This window comes from Augochlora pura, chromosome 2 (assembly GCF_028453695.1).
Source record: "Augochlora pura isolate Apur16 chromosome 2, APUR_v2.2.1, whole genome shotgun sequence".
Classification (NCBI taxonomy): domain Eukaryota; kingdom Metazoa; phylum Arthropoda; class Insecta; order Hymenoptera; family Halictidae; genus Augochlora; species Augochlora pura.
Genome location: NC_135773.1, coordinates 21,460,638 through 21,485,762, shown reverse-complemented (window position 1 = coordinate 21,485,762; position 25,125 = coordinate 21,460,638). Strand labels below are relative to the sequence as shown.

Genomic DNA, 25,125 nt, shown 5'->3' with positions numbered 1-25,125 from the left:
GTTCGAGGTCGCTGTGCATCGCTTCTATGAAAATTGATTAATCGTTCCCTTCGTTTTTCCAGGGATCAAAGAGAGAAGAAAACGGGCAACCTTAAGATCGACATCAACGGCATGTAAGGGAAGCAAGGGACCGTGTCCAAGCGTGCTTACACCCCTCGAGATAGTCGTAACGCAAACGGCAAACAAGTCAACCGAAATTTGGATCGTGTTCATCTGCGCCCATGGTAACGAAAATCTCTAGAAATTATCAGGAGGACCCGCCGAAAACGTTGTACGAGAACATTTTTGGCGTCGTCCCGTCGCCACCGACCATGGGGGAACACCAGCGGATTACGACAGGCTGCAGATATATGGGGAGTAGGGGCGCAAGTACGCGGCGAAACGTAAAACAAATACGGAGAGAGAGAGTGAGAGAGAGAGCGAAAGAGAGGGCGGGGGGAAAGAGGGCGGAAAATGGAAAAAATTACGACGAATTATGAAAAAAAAAAAAATGGAAGGGTTGCAAGGGGAGCCCTTGCGACCCGGCAAGCACCAGTAGGCAAATTCTGTAAATTCTGCGCGGCGCATACGGCGTTACATTCGCGACTCGCGGGGGCCCAAATAATCGCGTATAATAATATTCCTAGGTATATATATTTTTTAACGACTTAACTTATCGATTCGTAGCCGTGTATTACCTTCTCTATTTATTTTCCACCGAGTCTTGATTGAGATCGACGACGACGACGAAGAACGTTGGCTGAAGAAAGGAGAACGCGGCCAGTAGAACGGGTTTTTTCTGGGGGGGGGGGGGAGGGGTTTAGAGCACGCGGGGGTGGGTGGTGGGCCCCGAGGTTCCTCGAAACCGAGAGAACCGACGGCGCCCGGCCCATCGATATTTCGTTTTCTATGACCGCGTATTCTAAAGAAAAAAAAAAGAAACACATGCGAACGAAGAAAAGGAAGGCACTCTTCAAGTCACACGCTCACGTAACACTTGTTCACACACACGTAAGTCCACACTCCACAGACGCGAGGTTCTTGTTTTTTTTTTTTTAAGAGCGAGACCCGCGCCGTCCTCCCGCGAATTATTAAACAATCGGAAAGTGTAACGGAGTCGAGTGAAAATCTCGGCGCAAGATCGGTCGTCACGATTGACCCCTTGCACCGTGTAACGAGTCAGACTCGTTACGAACGACGCGTGATCTACGAAAATATATTCAATTCGTCGAAATCGAAATAAGATTCTCATATTATCAAAATCTAAGAAAGCAAGAAAGTGATCAAGAAAATGATTAAAGACGAACAACAAGTGCTAAGCAGTTGCGAACAAAATTCGTGGTGCAAGGGGTTGAAAAAAAGCGTCTCTGGCGATACGGGAAATCGATTCGCCAAACGTGCGACCGTGTTTTAGAATATTAAAAATCGAAAGGGTAATGACTCTTCGCCGCAACGCGTTTCTCGCAAAATACACTGATCGCTTTAACCTTTGGAAGCTGAAATCACATCGGCACTGCTTTAGAAGCGAAATTTTTATTCCGACTACGTGGAAAGTGTTCTAGCTCAAGTTTAATCGTAATACGTAGTTAGCAATCGTACGTCTAACAAAGGCCTTTCCCTAGATCTCAAACGATGAAGAATAGTTTTCAAAAGTAGGAGCACGAAATAGGAAATGAGAACAGAACCATCGCTTCTAAAAGAAAGATTTTTATTTTATTACATTATTTGATGTTCCAGTTATATTATCTTTATTAACGTGACAATCTATGTTCGTGATATTTAAAAATTGCTACCCTTAGATGTTCGCGCGACAGAAGAAGGAAATCGTACTTTAGACAGAGATCTCGAACGAATGCTCCAGGCTCGAAGCGAATCCCAAATGGTTAAAGCGATTCTATCGCGATGAAAGCCGGAATTCATTTCGAAAAGCCGCGAAAATTCGTATCGTCGCGGCGTCTCGATTTCCCGGCTATCGAAGCCCCTGGGGAAATCCCAGGGATCCCCGCTTATCAATTCCGGGACTAATTGGACGGGCCGCGCGCGCGCGTGGGATCGCAGCGCCGGGACGCCGCTCGAAGAACCGCGGGCAGAGGCGGTCGCGGGTGTTCGTGAACAAAATTGCATAATATAGACGTGAAAAGAGACGAAAACGAATACATCAAGCTTAATACCAAAGGTGCCCTAAGAAGCGTGTATTTATGTTTTATGATTGGCGCGTCGCAAAACGCGAGCATATACATTTAATTATGTATCTTGTTAAGGAGAGTTTAAAGTAATCCTAGACGAGAAAGAGTCGAATGTCAGGTAGACTTGAGCGTGTGCGAAAAACGCGTGTCTGCGTGCGAGAATGACGTCTATGTCCGAACAGGGGGAGAGTAACCGGAGAGAATGTGTATGTCTGTGTAAGAGAGAGAGAGATAGAGAGAGGGAGAGTAAGAAAGGAAGATTGAAAGAAAGAAATAGAGAGAAAGAGAGTATGTGAGAACGAGTACTACGTAATAATCTTATACATATACATAACGAATGCGAACATATCATAGGATTAAGCAAGTAGAGAGAAGAAAGTTAAAGATCTTGTACGCAAGAGGTAAACGAGGAGAAAAAAGAAAATACTTTTAAACGATCTGTCGTTTGTAGTGGCGCAGGCGCAGAGGTTAGAGATATTAACGCGAACGTTGGCGGTTGCGTCCTGCGCGCTAGATACAACGGCCAACTCGGCACGTAATTTGCCCAAGTGCCTTCCCGTTGGTCGAGTCATGCTGTAATCGTACCGTGTGTTTGTCTCGTCCCGATTTTCAAAAGGAAAACGAAAAATCACGAAAAAAAAGTAAAAACGAAAGAAAAGGAATAACGTCGAACATCCCCCCCCTCAAAAAAGCCAGATCCAAACAGGAATCCAACTCCCAGATCCGAACCAATCTATAACCCCAACGATCCCAGGAAAAGCAAGTCCCACGAATAAAATACTCCGAGTCCCCCCTCCCACACCCAGGCAACAGAGAAAAAATGGAAAATAACGCTTCTTCACTATCCTCAAAAGCTGTTCGGGCCTGCCTGATAGTTTTCTATCGCCTCGTCGTTTTTCTACAATGTGTACACACACACACATACACACACAGCCCTCTCGAAGGTAGTTGCCGCATCCAGGATGCGTGTTCCTTTTAAGATACGTTTCTCGATCCAAGACGATTCCGTTGGAGCGCGACCCCGTCCTCCTCGTGGCGCTCTTCAACGGGCGGGGAAACAAACCGGAGGGAAGGAGGAAAAAAAAGCGTTCTCTCAATCGGCGATCGAGACACCTCTGTAGAACTCTCAGAAAGATTCATATTTTTCTCACGTAGGTTCTCGCGGATGTTTCTACAGGTCCTCGCGCGGCTTCTGTCGACGGACCGCTTTCGCGGATTCGAAGCCGACAACAGTGTTTTCCTGCTACACCACCGGGCATTTATTAAATATGAGAACGAGCGGTGGTGGTCGGCTCGCGGGGAGAAACCGACAGTAGAGCAGCCCCCCTGCCATTCATATCGTCGTTCAGGCTCGCCGACGCGAACGGTTCGCTTTACGATAATGGTCGCCGTAAAACAGACCTCGGTGTGCTCGCCAAAAGAAACGCTTCCCGACGATTGCAACGATCAGTTCTGCTTGGACATGTGGCTAGAAGCTGCTGAACCATTGGCAGAGAGGGAAGCTTTTACAGTAATGACTGGGATCTAAAGTGACAATTTTACGTCGATGGTAACGCCAAATTCTAAATTAAACTCGATTGCAATAGAAATTTATCTAATCTGTTCTTTTAATCTCGAACGCTTATGTTAGAATGGTCCTCAATCATAGATATGAATTATGATTACAAAATTTCGTTAACCAAGTACTTGAGAACGTCAAGTGGCGATCAGTTTTATAAACAGGCCAGGTTCAAGATTATCATTAGTGGCACGTGAAATAAGTATTTTCAATTTTAAGACTTTAAGAAATAATTACATTATATTCTTATTTTATTCTTTGCCTTTAATCATTTCTTTAATAGAAAGAGACATTTATTCCTTGTATACGTAACTGCGTTATTCTTGAATATTTATTCTTAGATTCTTATAACACGTTAATTTATTTCGATTCGGAACAAGAGAATAATATTCACATTTAATAGGAATCGATTAACAGACGATGCTGATATAGCTAAATATGTTTCGAAATGCATACAAAATATCCAGTTTGAACATATTCAAGCAGAAAATAAAATTCCAATGCTATTAATGGCAGCGCTTGACGTGTTTATTACTGAGCGTAACGTATTCGTTATGTCCCAATTTTCGCGACGCCCGACACCCGACATCGTGCACATGTCGCAAGCATGGTTTCACATCCAGCGTTAATAAGAAGCGAATGCAGTTTTGTATGCACCGATAGATGCAAGTCGGAGAGAAATTATCCGTACCATTAATTACATTTGAACATACATGATTTTACGAAAATCGAATTTTTGGATTTAGCAAACTCTTAAAAACTGAATCGAATTTCGTTTGTTTAATTAATCGTATCGTTACAAATTCGATATATTGGATAACGTTCTTTACATTAAAATTGCAGAAAAGATGAAGTTTTCGTGCTAAAGAATTCAAGACAAACGATATTTAAGTATTTATTAACTGAGCTACAAACGTTCGATGATTTCGCATTTGTTCAAACTAACGTGCTTTTACACTTTGCATTTAAACCTTGTCAGTTTTTAAAATCGAATGAAACCTTGATTTTATCAGAGAGACTTGTGTTACAGTGGGTCTTATGTTACCGGTCTTTTTTATCGCGATGCCACTGTCCAATTGCTCTAGTTTAGAAAGTTACTCACATAAAGAGTAGCATTCTAATTTACGTCAAGGTACGAACTCATTAGAGACGCCTCGTAACTCTGATTTCTTTTGATCATGCAATTGTTCGGTGCAATTCGTACGCTGGAACGAAGTCTTGTGCATCTCAAATCGAATGTAATACCTTTAACGATTTTAATGTTTATTCTAATTCTAACTTCAAAAGGAAGATGCAGCGCATCGTGTAAAATTGATTGCGAAACTAACGGATTAACTGTGATTTTTTTAATTTTTGAACAGCTTATCTATCTACATACTACAATCATTCAAAAAACAAACAGATCAACTTTTGTCTCTTGGCAAAAAGAAAGAACCAAGAGCATTCATTCTTTTAATTCCACTAATATCAATATTTAAATATTGCAGTGAAAGTATACAATAAACGTGAATAGTCTATAGCGTAGGAATGTATTAACTTTGATAACAAAGTTAATTATTAACAGACGCGGCTACGAAAGTAATCGTAGAGGGGTTGAACGAAGAACTCAATTTTTATTCGGTTCTCTTATCAACGCACAAAACACTGATTTTACGCAAATATCGTTGATTTCGTTAAAGCAGACGACCGGTTTTTGTCAGTGTAGAGAAAACCAAATCGAATCGATGAGATCGAGCCGAGGGCCAATTCCAGCGTCGCGAAATGAACGGTTCGAGAGTGGGAAAGGCTCGGTTCCCAGGGAACTGGACCGTCACGAAATTTAGAGCGAGACGAGCTGTCCCTTTCTTGGTACTAAAGACCGCAGTCACGAGAGATCTCTCTCGATGGAAGTATGCCAGTAATCATCGCCGTTATTGTCACGGGCCTGTGCCGCACAGAACGAACGGGTTTTCGAAATCTTCTTCGCGTCGTTTCGCGAGCCTGGAACGCAACAATGCTTCGAATTTCGAAAGCGTGTCGTCGAATCAGAGACAAACGGATAGACGAATGACGAGATAGGGGGAGGAGAAAAAAGAGAGGGAGAGATAGTGAGACAGAGAGAGAGAGAGGGAGAGAGAGAGGAAGAGAGAGTGAGGTGATGAGATTTCAGGGTTGTCACTCTTCTGATACATATCGTTAGTCATTAAGGGATTGCCGAGCAGGTCGTTTAAAGTAGGCAACTGCCCTGGAAAGCGTTTGCGATCGTCCAAAAATATACGAAAGCGAAAAGACGAAAAGCGGCGTCCTCGAAGCAGATTCGAATTCGAGCAACGGTGAAAGTGATCGTGGAGGAGACTGGTTTCCGAGGATCTCTCGATCGTGATGAACTGGATCACGACCGGAAGGGACCGTTTTTGTTACCGTTACGCGGCGACAGGGGGCGAGCGATCGCCTCCTGCGAAAAAAAAACTCTCCGTTTGTCCGCGAAATTCGGCTGCGCCGGACGATTTCAACAAACGCTTTCTATCCTGACGTTTAGCGTTCAAATAGCGGCCCGCTTTTTGTAACTTGCGAGAGCATTTGTCGATTCACGAACAAACACATATCAACCAAATTCTCCGACACGTTGGAAGATCGTGGACATATAATATATTATATATTATATCTATACAATTAAACGATTAAACCGTTCACTTTTTTCGGGATAGAATGATAGCTCCTCGCGTATCCTTCGCGCGCTGTTTCTTTGGCAAAGTCGGAAAGCACAGAGAGAGAGAGAGAGAGAGAGAGAGAGAGAGAAAGAGAGAGAGAGAGAGAGAGAGAGAGAGAAGGGGGAGAGGAGGTAGGAAAAAAAAAGAAGGAAGGATGCGAAACTGTTGGTGTAGTCAATTCGTCTCTGACGTAAACCGCTCGACACGCGACGCGGCATTAGATTGTGATGTTTGAAAACGACGGAAAGTATAGCCTAAGTTCTAACCCAAGCGAGGCCTTACATTTGCGAATTCGGAGGGGGAAGAGGGAGCAGCGTCAGCCGCTCGTTTTACCGTTCGTCTTTGCGTTTCTTTTCCACCGGTAGGAACAAAAGAAGAAGAAAGAGAGCGAAAGAAAAACAGGAAAAAGAAACAAAACCAAAAAAAAAAAAAAAAAAAGGGAAGAAAGAAGGGAAGAAAGAAAGAAATAGGAAAAATTGTGCATAATGCTTCGCGATTCCCGATCTTTTTTCCCCCACGGGAACCGTTCTCGTCACAGGAAAACCACCCACGCACCCTCCCATTCAAAGATTTTCTCGGTCCCCCACGTAACGACTCGTTCTATTTTTCATGTTATTCGAGGATTCGAACCATGACTACCGACGCGGAAAACAAACATGGGGGCTCTCAAATGCCTTTCCAAGGGCAACGTATTCGCTTGACCTTAACTTAACATATCACATTACGATATAAACAATATAGTTGTACTGCCCAAAATAGAGAGAGAAAGAGAGAGAGAGAGAGAGAGAGAGAGCGAGCGAGAGAAAGAGTGATAGAGAGAACGAGAGAGAAAGCGGGAGAAACAGTCTGAGAATATAGTCGCGTCTGTGTGATCGTGTGATCGAGAGAGAGAGAGAGAGAGAGAGAGAGAGAGAGAGAAAGAGAGAGTGTGAGAGAGGACAGTGTTATATAGGTGATCCGACCGCCGATGGTCGCGCGATTCTGTCGTATCGGTCCCAGGAGATATTGTACAACAGCTTAGAAACTATTTAACACACCGAGGAGAAGTGATACTCGTGCGAAACAGAAAGCGCAAACACAGTTTACTCGGGATATCTTGTCATTTCAGGCTCACCCGTTAGAGGACGTCGTCCGGCCGGACGATATACTCGTTCGTATAAAAAAAAGAGATTGATAATGATAAAACAGAAATTTTTCGGCACTCACGGCCAAGCTTTTGCTACTTTTGTACTAAAACGAAAAGAGAAAAAACAAAGGGGGACAACGCGCGTCGTAATCGGAAGCCAGAGGAAAAAAAAAACGCTATTCGACAATTTTTCCATGGATAGCTAATGTCTTTGCTCCGTCTATTAGGGATCCATAAATCTGCTATTCGCGCTTTCCGCGGCTCGTTTCGAACATTGTTTTCTTTGTTCTTGGATCTCGCGCTTACCGACCAAAGGGAAATCCGTGCGTTTTCTCTTGTTCGATGTTACCATGGAACTTCGATGGCTGAAGTTTGTTTCTCCATGCGCAGTCTATTCGGATACGAGATTTTATTTTGCCTTGCGGAAATTGTCTTCTGTAATCGCTGAAAAGTGTTACGCGAGCGACGAAACTCCGAGTCTATAGAAAATATTAATGAAAGACACCGAATCGGTAAATCTAGACCAATATCGCGGATATAAAACACGAGCGTGAAACGAAAGGAAATAAACGAACTCACGAGTTTTGATCACACGTAGAAGTATGATACACTGTCGACAATTTTCACGAAGCAAAATCAAGCGGTTTCGAAAAGACTCGAAGAAAATTGAATTCGAAAAGAGAAACTTCGCCGTAAAGTGCACTAATTAGAAAGTACAATTTAAGGGTTAGAAGAAAAGGATTCGGAACGAGCACGGGAATTAGCGTGTGGTGTCGCTGAAGGAACGCGAGAACATTGTAAAATAGTTCAGCGCGGAATGTTCAGCGATCGTTCGTGATCGATGATCGATGATTGTTTAACCACGCATGCGGTACTACGTCGAAGAATTCGGGTCGGAAGTTGAACGAGCCCCAGATTCTTCAGCCGTAATTACATCTTTTTTCTTTGGATGATCATCGCGGATGAATTCGAAATGCTGCGAAAGATAAAAGAGGATGAGAAGTCGTGTTCTTTGATCGGTTTCAGTTGGTTTGGACGATTATCGCGAACGATGCCTGTACAGCGAAAGAGAGACACGAAGGATGGGAACAATGCTTTCAATAAATTTCAATTTTCGATTGAAAGACAAGAAAAGAAAAATAAAGACGAAACGCAAGCAACGTTTGCCAATGAACTTCAGGCGACGTTGATCATCGTGTACGATGGAAAAATGAGAAACGAGAACGAATGGCGATGCTTTTTTACGAATTCGAACGTATCGAATGACTCGTCCACGGTAAACGAAACGATCCAAAATGAGAAGGTGTAACTTCGGTTATAGAGAGACCAAACAGACTAGAACATAGAGAGGATCAGGATAAAGAAGATAGGAATAAAATCAGAGGAATGGACGCGAAAGAAAAGTGTCTCGACGACGTCGGCGACGCTCACCAACCGATTCTCCGTTGAACCACTAATGGGGCAGGGTTCGCTCGCGATCGACGAATCGTTTAGATTGAATTTAAAAGTGCTTTACAAGTGAAACTAACTCATATCAGTAGGCAGTACGCTACCGTTCTATACAGTTAATAACATTAGAGAGTCGCATTCGCGTAAGAATATTAGAAATCGATATAAATATGGAAAGTATATAAATGTATATGTATATCATGTGACATCGTAAAACCGAAGAGGAAGAAAGAGGCAAGAACGAATGGGCACGTGCGAACGATAACGAGAGAAAGAAAGAGAGAGAGAGAGAAAGTGAGAAAATGAGAGAAAGAGAGAGAGAGAGAGAGCCAGTGAGAAAGATTAGGTACATGTGGATCAGATATTTTGTACCGTAACTAGAGAATTATTCTGACAAGTCCATTTTCCGTTTCTTTTTTACATACATATATGTATATAATAGAGATTATATATATATACATATATATGTATACACGTATTACTCTGCGATCACCGTGTGGTAAATTAGATCACCAGCAGGCGTGCCGCGCCAAAGCAATGTACAAGAGTGATCCCGAGAAGCTTAGAGCAGAGATTCCGTGGGTTCGAATCTGCTAAGCGAAGAACAAACGTACGAAAGAACATCGTTCGAGCGTAGGGGGGTGGGGGGGGGACGTTGTGAGACACACACGTGCGATGGTCGGCAGAGAGTTCGATGTTTGAAACGGGGCTTCGGAAGACGCGTGATCAAGTACTCGAAGTGTACTTTCAAGGGAGAACCATTTGCTGTTCACCGAATTTCGCGGCGTCGCTCGCCGAAACTACGTGAAAAGGGTGGATTAAACTGTCCCATCGTCGAGGAGAGAAGGGTGACAAATTAACAAAGTTGACGAACGCCAAAGACGTCGAAACGCATATCTATCCAAAGACCACGAGCCTCGAGACGATCGCATCCTAGCATTGAATCCTCGAGTCGCTCTTAGCCTTCGCATGTATTCGACTGTTCGATTACATGTTCGATTACTGTTCGAAGGGCTTCGGGCTGAATGTGCTCGACGGCTCAACGCTGATCCTGGCGAGCTTTGAACCCCCGTGACCGTGGAAATCGTGCTCAGAAACTGTGGAGCAAGGAGAAACATAAAAAAAACCGGAAGGAAGCAACGTGCCACGAAGAAGAAAAAACAAAGAATAAAACAATTGTAACAGACCCCGAATCCGTCCTTAACGAGATGAACTCGGCCACGGACGCCCCGGAACTGTCGACTCGTATCGGTTCCGACGACGAACGAAGTCGAACACGATGATATTTTTCCCGAGAAATTATTTTTTATTGCGCCTCGCTCTGTCCGTCACGCAATTTCGATGAAACACACGCTGGTTAGACTGAAGCCGAATGTCCATAAAAAGCTAGCTCGCTACCGGAAACAACGACAACGACGCTTTCGAACGACGAACACGATACACTAATCGCAGAAAGAAAAAATTACACGAGTCCGCATATGGCTGCTGATCACGATCACACGAATTGTCCGGGGTTCAAAACGGTGGAGAACGCATCGACGAGCTATACGATGTCGGCGATGAAAGTGATAAAATAAAACGCGACTGATCGCGAACCATGTACAACTAGACATATCAATGTTTGTTTTTTCTTTCTAGCACACAAATACAGAACTCGCGGGGCCTCGTCGTCGGCCCGTGGAATTGGCCGACGGCCGCCGTTTGACAAATTTTGTCGGTGCCGAGTTCTGTCTAACTTTTTAGGCGTCCCGTATTTCAAGGTGATACAAAATAGATCGTGGACTCTGTACATTCCGAAAGTATGATAACTAGGGACCGTAGTTATTGTATATTATATATATATTATATAATATATATACAGATACATTTGTATATGTATACCTACGTACGCATATATAATATTCGAGAAATTAGGCTCGGTTATGATTTAAACGCTATTTATTGCGGGCTCGACTGATAATCGTGGCCCCTGTTCTTGTTCGTGTAAACGGACTGTGGGTTTTGTGCACTTATTATGCCTGGGCTGTAGATGTTTATGCAATTTCTGAGACACGACGAGAATACAACGTGTGTCTCAGTGAACATTGGCAATATTTTTATCTCGATTTCATCTTTCGATCGACGAAAGAAATTTCTCCCTTATTCTATGTTTCCTAAAGATCAGCACGAAATTCGCATAAAGATCCGTGATCCGCTCATGGTATGGAGACGATTTTATAAAATTTCATGTAGTTAGAGATTTAACAAACATTTTATGTCTGTATTTAATTTGAACATTACGATAGGGAAATTTGTTGACGGTGATTTCGATCCGGAATTCTTCGTTCGTTTCGAAAGGTTTAAAAAGCCGCGATCTGCTGGCAAAAGTATCAACGTCGTGTTGTTTCCGAGATTCGTTTTTTTGTTCTAACGCCGCGATTTATAAAGGATAAATCGATCGCAGGTTGTTTTCGCGTAGCTATTAAATTGTACGGCGTCGCTCGCGCGCTTTCTGTGGTATTTAGTTTATCCACGAATCGTTACGTCCGTTTTACGCTCGTCGTATGATATTTTTAGCGGAACTAATATTGTCCGGCGGTGATTTTGATCCTTTGCCTTGGTAGACTGAGGTCAGAACGAACAGAGACTATATTAACTAAAAATAATCGCTGTATTATTCTCTTTTAATTAGAACGATAGATACTTGTTTGTTGGGCATCGTTCGATCACTTTGTCGTACTCTAATCGTAAACGAATTATAAGTTTAAATGTTATCCCTAAGCTATATATTTATTTGTGCAAAGTATTTTTAGCTTTACGTAATTTATTATATCGTGTACATTGACCCTACTCTACTCGCCACACAATGGGTATGCTGTTCAAAGTAATTCAGGGTTTACTGGTCCACGTTTACGCGAGAAAACGTGTGTCGTTTCGATCGCGTCTTATAAGACACGAGAGAACGTATAAACAGATTTCACAGAATGTATTTTCATTGCATTTATGTTTGCATCTTCTATTTTATTGCGAAAATTGCTGGAACTATGATTAGATTGCGGATTTTATGCATTTATTATAGTTTGAATAGTATCAGATTTTAAATATAGAAGTATAATGCTAAATTGTATACATCTCGGTGAAATTTATATTCTATTTCGATTTTAATAATGTTCTAATTCAGTATTCAATGGAAACACGAGAGTCAAGTTCGTTTCCAAAAATTCAAGTCAGCTGAGTTTATCTGGGCAACTGTTACAAACAATTGCAACGTTTTTCAGTTTTTTGAGAATCATGAATGTTTTTTAAATTATTATATTATCTCGTTAGAAGGGCTTCAATTAACCGTGAAATATTTCACAAATATTCTCGAAGACACTTCTCCGTGTACAATATTTTTATACGTTTAATGAGACGCGGAGCTATGTAACAGTTTCCGGATAACCCAGACATACTGTGCAAAATAGTATTGGTGTCAGCTATATTGGTAGGATGTAACCCGTTACGTTGGAATACAGAATGACGCGAGAAATTGAATTACATAGAAATATAGGAAAATTGATCATGTGCAACAATACGAAATCAATCATTGTATAATTTTCAACGATCTTGCGGATTTAATTGATCGTCGATGATTTAATATAAAGTAAAATACTATTTAAATTCCATAGTAATTCTTTATCGGATGATTTCTGGGAATCGAGGCAGACAAAATTTTTTATTTTGCAAATCCGCAGTCTAGTCTTTGATATAACGAGTTATTTTATAATTGGTCCACGATTCGTCCTGATATGAGACTATTTCAAATTCCCAGGAAACGATGTTGGTCATCGATATTAACACGTTAAATGCCGAATATCAACAATGTCAAGAATATCAACAAAATATCAACAAATAATAAGAAATATCAGCAATATTAACAAATAACATATCAAAGTCATTTAATCAATGAAATCGTAACTAGAAGGTTAATTATCACCGTAATAATTGTTTAACTGTTTCGTATTCTAAAAATTCTAGTTTCATTCATTTCGTTCTAAAGTATTACAATGAATTTCCAAATATATTCGCGTGATCTATATGTGACCGACGGGGCGCTCAACGCGTTAACGTTTCGAAATCGAAGTTACATGGTGACCTAACTATTTTAAACAGCATATTTTGCTACCAAAGGGTTGAAATCATTAAGTAGGTAACCCGGGAATAATTCCTCCCACGCTCATTCCGATGGGTTGTCTGTCTGTAAAAGAAATCCGCCGTGGATCATCGACGATCGAGACGACAACAACGCGCAACGGTTTCAAAGGCTGATCGATCTTGTAATCAGCTCGGAATGTCTGCTCGACAGCTCGCAGACAGCTTTCATTCTGACTATGCGAACACGTTTTTTAAACATAAGTACCTGAGATATTCGACTATTTATTAATTCTTAAAACTCGCGTAAACAATCCCAAAGAAAGAAAGATGCTAATTGTTACGTCTTCGCGGATCCCGTAGGTATCTTTTAAGCAACCGTTGCCGCACGAGAATGATCTCGAGCAGTCGTTGTTTCCGAGAGAGCAATCGTGCACGATGATCCCCGCTATCAGATCGTTGCACATTCGATTTTTATTTCTCGACGCTAGAACTACCGGGCAATTAATAAAAAAAATTAATAAAACTGAGTTTTCGAAAATGTTGTCACGAAAGAGTCTCAGACTCTGGATTACTTTTCATTATATCGTCGACGTTGGTTGATCGATCTATTTAATCATTTTTATACGGCATCTTTATACTTCCTAGCAATGGCAAAGTAAATTATTTAAAAATATCCGGATTCCTCTGATAGTTCTAGTGTTAAATATTAGTAAAAAGGTTTCGTTCGTGAGCAACTATCTACAAAAATGTTTTCGCGTAGAGCGCGCACACCGATTTCATATTATGCATCTGAAACTCAATCAGTCTTTCAACAATTCGACACCATTACGGAGCCGCGTAATCGTTATTTAAATCAATTGTTCGATCTGAATAAATTATCGACGCAATTACGTTGAAAGTTTCGTAACGAGGTTTTTTAATCAGCGCTTTGTAAAAAGCGACGTTTCAAAATTTCGTCCGATGACACGTTCATTAGCGACGGTCCAAAAACGAAATCAATTTTCCAATGGAAAATCGTCGAGGAAAAACGATATGAGAAAATGACGAGCACGTGACCGTCGTCTCTCGTACCGTGACGATCGGTTAATTGCAAATATAATATTAGCCACGAACGGTGATTATTTTTCTGAAACAATGAGCACGTTGTTGCGCGAAGATTCCACGCGAGGAAGATCTATATGGATCTTGAGATCAAGCAAATTGATTTAATTTGAATCGAAATGAAAGTGCCGGCAGCCAACGACAGTAAATCGGGAACCGTCCGAGCCTCGATCGCGGGAACGATGACCACGCGTTCGTTCTAATGGGAATGATTTCATTCGAACGAAGCACGATGCGAACAGAAAGTAACGAGGGTGACAGTTGCAACAAATACACGAACCAAGAGAGACGAAGCGAACGCTAATTTACGTGACCAGTAACTTACAGAACGTGGAAGCTAGACGGAGAAGTATCTATGAAGTCAAGATGTCACGATGTATCAAGGGATCGATGTTGCATTTTGCATTAGCTTTACAATTACGCGTCCCTCTGTTCGAATCGAATACTAAGCTTAATACTGGAAAGTCAGTGAACAGCGATTCGCAAGAATCTCAATTAGAAATGCGAGATCAAGAAATGTCTTCTGTTCTTTGAATTCGCCAAGCTAAGGAAATCGAGAATGAACGACGACAAAACTTTGCGATTAAATTGGTTCGCCTGTACCGAAATGTACAGCTCTGTGTTTCAAACTATTACGAAAACGCTTCGAAACAGTGAAAGTATCTTATCGTAATATTCATTTGACTAACTATGCGAAAGTAACTTAAATGAAAAGTAAACTATTCTTTCTCGCACGACTTGTACGCATGTTCGTGCGAACAACTAGGGTTGTGGTAGACGAAAGTTGTCAAATTACGGGTGACGAATGAACAAATGCTTACACACCGAACCTAATTCATATCGGTAGAGACGTAATAAGAAGAAGAGGAAGATGTAAACGCGAGAATTTCCGAATGAAAATAGAGGAATGTGGCTTCTTAATGAACTATTTCGATACACGTGTTTCTGTTCCAAAGAGAAAATACATTTTTCACGCGAATACTATTACGGTACGAATTATGTTATATTTCATTTTTAGATACGTTAATTATACTAAGATTTTTAAGCGACGAACGCTCGCTTGTAAAATGTTGATTTAAAATCATTCTTTGTGATTTTTAACGAACCAAAGAGAAAATACCTGCACCGTTAACATTTTCGACGAATTCGCGCGCGGCAACCATAGCCAAAAAGCCATGGTCCCGCCCCCATCAAATTCTCTTCAAATATATTTGAAATTAATGTTTCGAGAAAATTAGAATTTGAGCGGAATTTGAGTTTGTAATCCTTGGTCGAAGTGAATCCAATGATTTATTGGTTAATCGGCTAACGAACATTATTCGCAGTGTGTAATCATCTGCCAACGCACTCGTGTTGCATAATTACTGCCTAGACTGCGGACATTTATGGAAATATGATAAATGATGAGTCCTAAATTATAGGCATTAAGAGCAGACAAATTACTCTTTCAAGAATTATGATATAATTGATAGAAAAAAAAATGTTATTCAATCGTCTCAAACATATCACTATGTCGAGTTCTAAAAAAAAATAAAATTGCCATTTTACTCGACGAATGCGTAAAAATCTAATATTTTATTAATTTTTACCGTTTTGAGATCCCTATTCAATTTCGATGAAAACGACAAGTTACCAAAATGACCGAGTTTCAGATTTTTTACATTACAGTCACTGAAAAGTTGCTTTTACTAAAAATTATCACGTATCTGTGCGCATACTGCAAAAAGTCTCTTGTAGTTTTTACTAAAATTACAAATATAAGATGAAACGTTGGAAACGCATGAAATCCGCAGTCTATCGATAATTATACTAGTAGCTCGTATTGTAAATTATACTAGCTCTGAAATCAATGTGCATATAACAGGAAGTAAAACAATGGGAGAAATAATAGTCAAATACATGACGAAAAATTGAAGAAACTATGATCCAGCATCTATGACAGGAAATTGCTTCATGCAAGCAATCATTGAACAAGAACGAAAAGATTTTATTTTTCTAGGTATTACGCTTTTGTCATCAATGGCAAACTATCTTTTGAATTACTATTCTTACAGCAATTATAACTATGACACTTTCAAATCCTACGAATTCATCGACTTACGAAACTCAATTTAATCTCTGTTAAAAAATAATGTTAAAAAACCACTCAATCATCGCTGGTTGGTAAAGGGTTAATAACAAAATCTCGAACATTTGACAAAATTAAAAATGGCATAAAACCATTAAACACGTAATAAAATCGCTTATCATTAAAATGAGAATTGGACAGTTTCCAACATTTTGGAGCAACTCCAAAAGGACGTTTTATTTCAGATTCATTATTATTGAAATTATTATTAAAAAATCGACCACGATACTAGAAGGATGGCTGTTAATTATTATCGTTCGAAAAGCTAGGAACACTAGAACTACCAAACATTACCAGTGAAAAGTTATTAAATTTTTAATTTAAAAAATGTATTATTTGGAGCTATCGGGTAGTTCTAATACCAAATGACCACCTAAACCATTAAATTGATATAAAAACATATTTAAATATCGTCGTTTTAATTAAACTAGCTAAGCCATTCTAATTACAGTCCGATTATGTCATTCTAATTCCAATTACCAACTGTATAGTTACCGCGGTGATTCTGCTTGTTAAAAATTGCTCTTCGTTGAACAGCAAAGAATATCGAACAGTTCCAGCGCTACAGCGTTCTCACTTTTTGTTTTCTTCGTGCTCATTCTCTGAGCTCTCGACACCCAAGAGAACAAACGTCGAACCAAGCAAAATCATTCGAGTAACTGGAAAGTGTGAAGTCAATTGAGAAACTTCGAAAGTACGTTCGTTTAAACGAAGAAAGTCAACGCTAAATCGCAACGATTCGGAAACGACTTGGTGTACCGGGTAATAAACTTCGAAATGTTCAATTACGTGGGGAAAATAATTCATTGCCGGAGAAGCAGGGAGCGCGATATTTCAGGGAAACGACAGGCCCGGCACCGAATTGTCTTAGGAAACATGGATCGTTAGACGTTCAAATTGCATTATGCGGTTATCGGAGCATCTATCGTTGTCACGCGATTGTAAACAGCCTTTAGTGCCGGGCCCTTCCTCCATTGGAATCGACAAGTACAATCTCGAATTTCAGTGATCGAAGCTCTTTTACATATCGTTTCGCGTATTTTTTCAGTACGTTTACACGTTTCGTATAAATCTTTTCTTAAAGAGTAATATTTTCGGGTTCCGATAAACAATATCGTTGGAACAGAATACGTTCTCGGGGCTGTCGGAATCTGATTCCGCGACGAGCACGCCCGTGCTTCTCGAGAACAATGCACAAGCGCGTCTCCTCGATGCACAGGTCACTGATTTCTACATTTTTATCCGCCGCTGTGACATCGGTTCATCGTTCACCGGTGAAATGAACATCGGAAACATCGAATAAGTCGAAGGAAATATTAACGTTCGCGCGAATGATTCTCGGGAATAAAAGAAAAAAGACACGCGCGGTTAAAGGTTGAACGCGTAATGGAAACTGTTAGGAAAAAAACTTTATAGTCAATTCGAACGAAAGTATCGATATTATAAGTGTAAATGATATGGGAGGAGGTACGCGGATTCTTTGATACGTCGTTTTTGATTCGCGCGAGAATCGACGCGGATGCAAAGATTAATCAGACTGTGGATCGTTGCGATTTGTCTCTTTTGCGTTAACGTGTATCTACTCGGAAATGTATTGGGATCCACAGTCTGACAATGGCTTTGAATCGCGAGAATAAAATCACGATAAACGAAAACAGAGAAAGACGTGTCCGTGAAAATGTCGAATAAAGAAAGTAAAGAGAAACGGAGTTGTGAACATTCTACGACCATGACTGTCGCGTTCGTCCGTGTAAATGTTAGCCGTGCGAAACCATCGGCGACGCATGGAACACACGGATGTTACACAGGCCGCTAGAAGCTAAGATGCCCGAGTTGTGATACCTTTGTAACATTTCTAGAAACACACGGTGTCTGTTCGTGGAGGAAGTTTGCCGGAAGTCGTTCGCGTTGCAACTCGACTCGATCAACGATCTATTCGCGACCAGCAAATGTCGCTTAATCTGCAACGATCAATCATTTCTTAATCTACACACCTGGTTATCGCACGTGCACTCGTTAGCCGCGCGAACGATCGTTGACGAACACGAGTACCTACTATAATTCGATCTTTTATCTGTGGTTGTCGTGGAAAACATTGCTTGCGGATTTTCCATGGAAAGTACAGCGAAATTATAGTTTCATTCCGTATTTCATTCATATTCTTGCTTCCTATTTTATCGACTCAAGGTTCCAAATATAATATAGAGTCAAATTAAATTCTCGTCGAAATTATCATTGATTCTATTTTGAAAGTTTATTTGAACTTTCAGTGCATAAAAATTCGCGGTATAGTAATTTTCTCTTTTACAGAGAAATAAATTGATTCGAATACTGAAATCGTGTCTATCTAATAGATAAATCCACGCGATTCTGGCTTGTTTCTTATTCGCCCCTTGGAACATGTATTCTACATAAAAATCCGCAATCAGTTAGCAAACATTTGAAATCGTTTCGAAGACAAGAGAATTTCGAATGCCAAGTATTTTTCAAAATTTCCAAGTGAACGATCAAAGTGAAATATTGAACGCCTTATCAGCAAGTTCAAACGACTCTATAATCATTGATTTCTTCCGTGCACGGACACCCTATATCATGTTGAACGATAGAAATTATTTCAACGAAACCATGCGTGTTTTTAAATATGCGAGCTACGTACGGAAAACTGTCATCGATCAATCGAGAAGGAAATTAAACGGTAACATTTTTCAATTTTACAGAGCTAGGCATAGTTAGTTACAGGAGTCTACATGCACCTGGAAATAATTGCAAAACGGACAAAAATTCTGTGCATTTTATGGTCGTTATTTAATTTGCTTCGTTGGTTGTGATGTTCTTAATTGTTAATTTTACTATTAATTCAGTGAAATACGTTCAAGTGTGAAATAACTTTACCGTATATTAATGAAATTATTGATCCCAGTTCCAAGAAATAGGGATATTTAATTTAAAAATATTCGCGATCAATACTTCTAATCCTTTGATAACAAACTCGTTATTGGTTAATTCAGTTTTGGTTTAATGGAAATATAAAAAAATAATCATTTCGTACTTTAGAAAACTAATATCGACACCTTTGTTACATTGAAATGCAACGTCTGAACGTTTCTTAGACGGTCACGTGGCCGCATAATGACACCATGATTTTTGCAATATTTGTTTACTGCCCGTGAAATGTCCAAACTAATACGAACAATCGAAACTTCGTAGGTGTAGACTTTTCTGAACTGACTATAATTTACGACACGGCTTTTACGCGACTATCGCGATGATCGTTAACGTGTAATAATTTTATTCTCGATTGATGCAATCCGTAAAAAAAACGTGCTCGACGTTGAGAGACGTCTCTCAAACGAAATCGAAGAAGCGATGGGAGACAATTAACAGACGTAAAACGGTTCGAGAAGAAAACGGGGGACGTGGTGAACGACTACATGTTCGGAAATAGCACAAGCAAGCAGGGGCAAAACAGTCTGACTTCTTATTGCCGATCGTTATTATAATCACACGAGTAAATAAACGTTCCATCCTCTACCAACGGATAATGTGAAATAATGCGCGTGCGCACGAGTCACGAATAAAAAGCAATTACCGTATAGAAAAGAATCACGCGTAACAGTTACTTTGGTGTTTTCGTTGCTAGATAAATTGAGAGAAAGCAAGGGAGAGAAAGAGAGAGTAAAAGATAGAAAGAGAGAGAGAGAGAGAGAGAGAGAGCGAGAGAGAGAAAGAGAGAGAGAAAGAATGAGAGGAAGAGTTAGAGAAAAATAAATAAATAAAGTCCCGACGTATTTACGAGGTAGATGATAAAACAACAATAATAATAATTAATAATAACGAATAATAATATTTAAAGATAATATTAATATTAATATTAATACTAATATTAATATTAATGTAATAAGAAATTAGTTGCAGCTTTCTGTGTAAGGTTATTGTGATATCTAAAAAAAAATAATAACTTTACCGTAGCGATATGAATTATTACAGAAATAAGAATCTGATGTTTAGTGAGCAAATAATAATAATTAATATATTATATATATATAAAAATATATATATATAAATATAAATTTATATCAGTATGCCGACGGGGCTTTTGAGCGATACGCCTCGCCGCGATCAGATGAAACCATGGCGAGCCCGCGAAAATTGGCCACGAGTCTCTACTCTTTATTATTTTGCTTGCAACCATCATCACGAGGCGAGGTTCGAACGACAATCTTAGGCCTCGTCAAAATACTGCCAGATACGTGAGAACATTCCGAAAATCGATCTCGAAACAGGCCGATTACTTTTTTTTTTTTGTTCCCCCCCTCGAGTACAACAAGCATGCACCCGCGACGAATAACCAAGAGAAGCAAATCGACATTCTTCTCCGATCGGCGGAACAATATTTCAAAATTTGACACGCGTTCGCTAATTATATTATCCGAGCACGCTGGGACAACACACACGTTCGAGGGTGTAAATAAATGTGAGATATTGGAAAAATTACACGATGCGATTCTGGCTCGATTATTCGGAACGTTCGCTTTGCATATCTGGATCAATCCGTCCATACGTCTCACGTCGAGGCATTTGCACAAATGCGTGCATATTAATCATGGGGACTACAAAAACATATCATCGTATGTAACGGTAACGATATATTAAAATATATATATACATACATACATACACGAGTATATATATATGTCTCTATGTATATATGTATATATATTGGCGTGTGTGTCTGTGTGTGTATGTATATATATTTAAAAAAAAAAAAAATATTAAGCAATAAGATTTTATTTATATGCCTGTAGAAAAAGAATAAATTTGAATGATGAAAGCGAAACACTGCATATCAACAATGTGTGTCTGGGCAAGGATTAGCTTATATACATACATAATCATAAATATAAATATATATATGTATATGGATTGATATACATATATATATCTATAATCTTTACTTCGTCGTTGTCAGGCGTTAATGTTAAACTTAATTATCATTAATTAATTATTAGATTGTGAAAGAATTTCTTCAGGTTCTAAGCAAGATTTGGAAATAATAAAACAAGCAAAATATGTACGGTGTTTTCATTGTTCCCCGTCCGATGCATGCGCAAGTACTTACACATAGTATAGTATAATATAGCTGTCTCGACAAGAACACGAGATTTTACTTTACAGCTACCCTTTCAGATGAAGCTTACTCCTACTTAGAAAGAATAATAGTTAAAAGTGTGAAAGAAAAATTAGATCATCGATTTTTGGTTGACCTATCTAGTGGTTCTCTATTTTCGAAAAAATCGAACACGCGAGACTATCTTTTTCAATATTCGAAAATCTCAATCGTGGAAAACTAAAAACTTGATAAGTTCAAGAATATTGAGACTTCGTGTAATAATCGTAAAGCAACGTCATTTACATTTCTCATAATAGAATTTTATTATAATTATTTGCTCAGTCTTTGCTGAACGCAAATTCTTTGTTGAGTGAGATAGCTCAGGATGATAGCATCACATAGCCACTTGGACATCATGACACCAGAACGGATGCACCACTCCGTTCAAAACAAAAAATCAAAATTCTAGGAGCTGGCCGCATTGGCAAGGAGATGTCCCCAGGGTTTAAAGGTAAAAGTTGTTAATAAAAGGCCCGAAAGATGAACTGGATCATACCACAATAGCTCAGGTAAGCCAGATCGAACCTCCCAACCTTTTGCCATACCTTAACATTACTAGTACGTACGGTCTTGGTACTCAACCCTTTCGCCGCGTTCTATTTACTTCTACATTCACATTTACTTTGCTGCCCGCTATTTTTCGGCGATATTTTTGGTCTATTTACTACTTAAAAATACCATTTTACGCCCACACTACTTCACAGCCATTAGCTCTATGTAATTATCGAATCCGAATTAGTTGTAGAACGATCAAAATTTTGTCTGAACTATAGCTGATTGGAAATCGAAAATTACATCGATTGCCCGAGTCTCACCACGTGGAGGTTGCTGTGACTGGAGACTCGAAAGAGAGCCAGAACGAAACCAGAATTCGTTACAGCCCCCTTTCTTAATAACTTAGTAACTAACGCAACGTCTTAATAACTAACTTGACGCCTTAATAACTAAGGTGACGCGATGAAGTGCTGAAAACCATTTAAATAGATAGATATACCACCACCAACCATGAATATAAGTATAAAATCAAATTCTACTTAATACTTAAAAAACCCATCACCACTTCGCAGTCATTAGTTCCATCTAATTTTCGATTTCAAATTAGTTGCAAACGAATTTACAGCTGATTGGAAATCGAAAATTACATTAATTTGCCCGAGTCTCACTACGTGTAGGTTGCTGGAGTGGAAACCCGAAAGGGACTCGGAACGAAACCAGAATTCGTTCTGGTTCCCTCTCTTACAAACCACGTTTCGCTTACTTATTAACGCTTTGACAAATAACTTAGTAACTAACGCAATGTCTTAATAACTAACGTAATATCTTAACAACTAACGTAATGTCTTAATAACTAACTTAACGCCTTAATAACTAACTTAACGCCTTAATAAATAACGCGACGCGTTAGTAACTAACGCCTTCGATCAAATTCGACAGAAATGATGGTCCACTCGATATGTATTCCAAAAACAAACGCGCGAATGGACCGTTGTTTCGCAACACTATTTTAAGAAACAGGCATTGCTGTTTAAAAGCAAACGCGATCAGTGCATTTTTTGTCATGACAATAATTTATTTCATTGAAAACGGAGAACTCTCGTGCACTTTGAACTATTTTCACGCAACGCTAAAAGGAATTCGTAGACGATGCAGCGATCCTTGGACCGGCTACCCGCAGTGTGGCATTTATTTCGCAACTTTAATGGAACGCGTTGTAATTTTCGCGACTCTAAGACAACGCGTTAAAGGATCTTCGCAACGCTATTATTTCGAGATAGCCTAGCGGCAGGGTCTGTTCCCAGCCCCTTGGAATCCACCCCGGATTCCTTCGTTACGCACCACCCACCCGCCTGGACGTCGTAACGCCAGGACGGATGCACCCCTTCGTCCAGAACGGTGGTACCAGCTCGCAAAATAAAAATTCTACGAGCCGGCCGCCCTGGATATAGACCGAGGTTTAGTAGCGCTGTCTTTTTTGGACACAGATAATGCTTCACGGTCTTATGCTGCGAGGTCAAGTGCATCCGACTATCCCGTTTAGATAAACGCGATTTGAATCGCAACGCTAATTACTATTTCACGAACTTGTAATTTTAATTCGACTCGCGACTCTAAGAAAACATCGCGAATGCCACACTGCGGCGCGTTGCAGCTCCGGCATGGGCCCTGAAAAAACGAATGCAGCTACTGCAACGCGATCATTTCGCGACGCTAACTTTGAAATTGATTCAAAGACAAATACTCTAATGCAAAAATCGCGATGTACCCATCCGAGCTGTTCGTTGGGACGGCGGGCCTGCCCATTGTTGCGGCGTCGGCGTGGGCGTCTGAAAATTCGAAAAGTAAGCTACTGCAACGCGATTATCTGAACGCAACACTAATGCAATGAACAGAAATGCAAAACAATTACTTTAATTGTTAAAAGCAGCTGCTTTATCGACTTTGAAAAATTTAAGGAAAATGGCAAGTTCAAACGCGATTAGTTCGAAATGTTAAGTTAAATTTCTGTTCAATTAATTGACTAAAGCAACGCGTGATTAATTCGCAACGCTATGGCAAGTCGCGGATTCGCCCACCCGAGTCGATCGTTGCAGCGCAGCATGGGCGTCTGAAAAGTCGGAAAGCAAACTACTGCAACGCGATTGTATGAACGCGACGCTAATTCAACGAACAGAGATCCAAAAGACAACTTTTCGAAAGGAAATGGACTTTGAGAAATCTTAAAATCTGATCAAAGCAACGCGAGATTGTATTTAGTCGCAACGTTATATTTAAAACTACTATGCACAACAAACAAGATGAAATCGCGATTATTTCATTCAACGCTACGCTCTAGAGAATTTATTTCCATAGTAATGAAATCGTGTCTATTTTATTTGGAACACTAATTTTTATCTCTGTTCAAAATTAACTCCAGCAACGCGTGGTCGTTTCGCAACGCTACTTGCAAATCGCGGACGTGCCCATCTGCGCTGATCGTTGGGACGGCGAGGCCTGCCCATATACTACTATTACTACTACTACAACTACTATTTTAACAAACGAGTACAGTGACAAAGTGGTAACGACAATAGGGTGGCCTCTCACAACAGTTTGTTGCAGAGGCCTCTTCGGCAATTAGCCTCTTCTTTTCTTCGGCGATTCGCCTGATGAACCTAGAACCTTACACGTGCTCCGCAGCTAGTAGAAAACCGACGATTTCCGAAACAAAAAACAATGTCTCGGAAAAAGCCGATAATCCTGCTGGTGCGATGGAGCCGGTATCGTTTCGTTTTGAAAGCCCTAATTCCCGCGCGTACGCGTTCGCGACCGCGGAAGCTAAGAGAATTTTCAAAGGATCGATTTCGAGCCATGTATCGAACGTCATGCACCGCTCGAATAAAATTCGAATCGAATCCTTTGAGCCCTACCGGTGACTGACCGTCGGGCGAATCGCGGCCTACCCGAAAGAGAACGACGGTCAGTCCCGGCCCTACCTAACAGTTCACACACACGTTAAGGCAAGTTACCTAGCCTACCTATTCCTTTATTTAAAAAATAGCAAAACAATCACACCAACACATTCGCTTCACGATTGGCACACATACGCTGAGGAGCTGACCTGCGGAGAACGTCCCGGGACGCCTCT

General features: G+C 40.3%; 1 protein-coding gene across 4 annotated transcripts in view; it reads left to right on the top strand.

The window, feature by feature from the left end:
• Positions 1-21,400, top strand: part of LOC144475613 (protein couch potato) — a 197,820-nt gene extending 176,420 nt beyond the window's left edge. For all 4 annotated transcript variants that reach the window (XR_013494898.1, XM_078191692.1, XM_078191681.1 and 1 more), the window contains one exon: positions 63-21,400. Coding sequence is in view for 3 of the 4 variants with exons in the window: in XM_078191692.1 (XP_078047818.1) it covers positions 63-117 (55 nt within the window). In the remaining variant the exon portion in view is untranslated. The remainder of the gene's footprint in view (positions 1-62) is intronic.
• Positions 21,401-25,125: the final 3,725 nt, after the last annotated feature.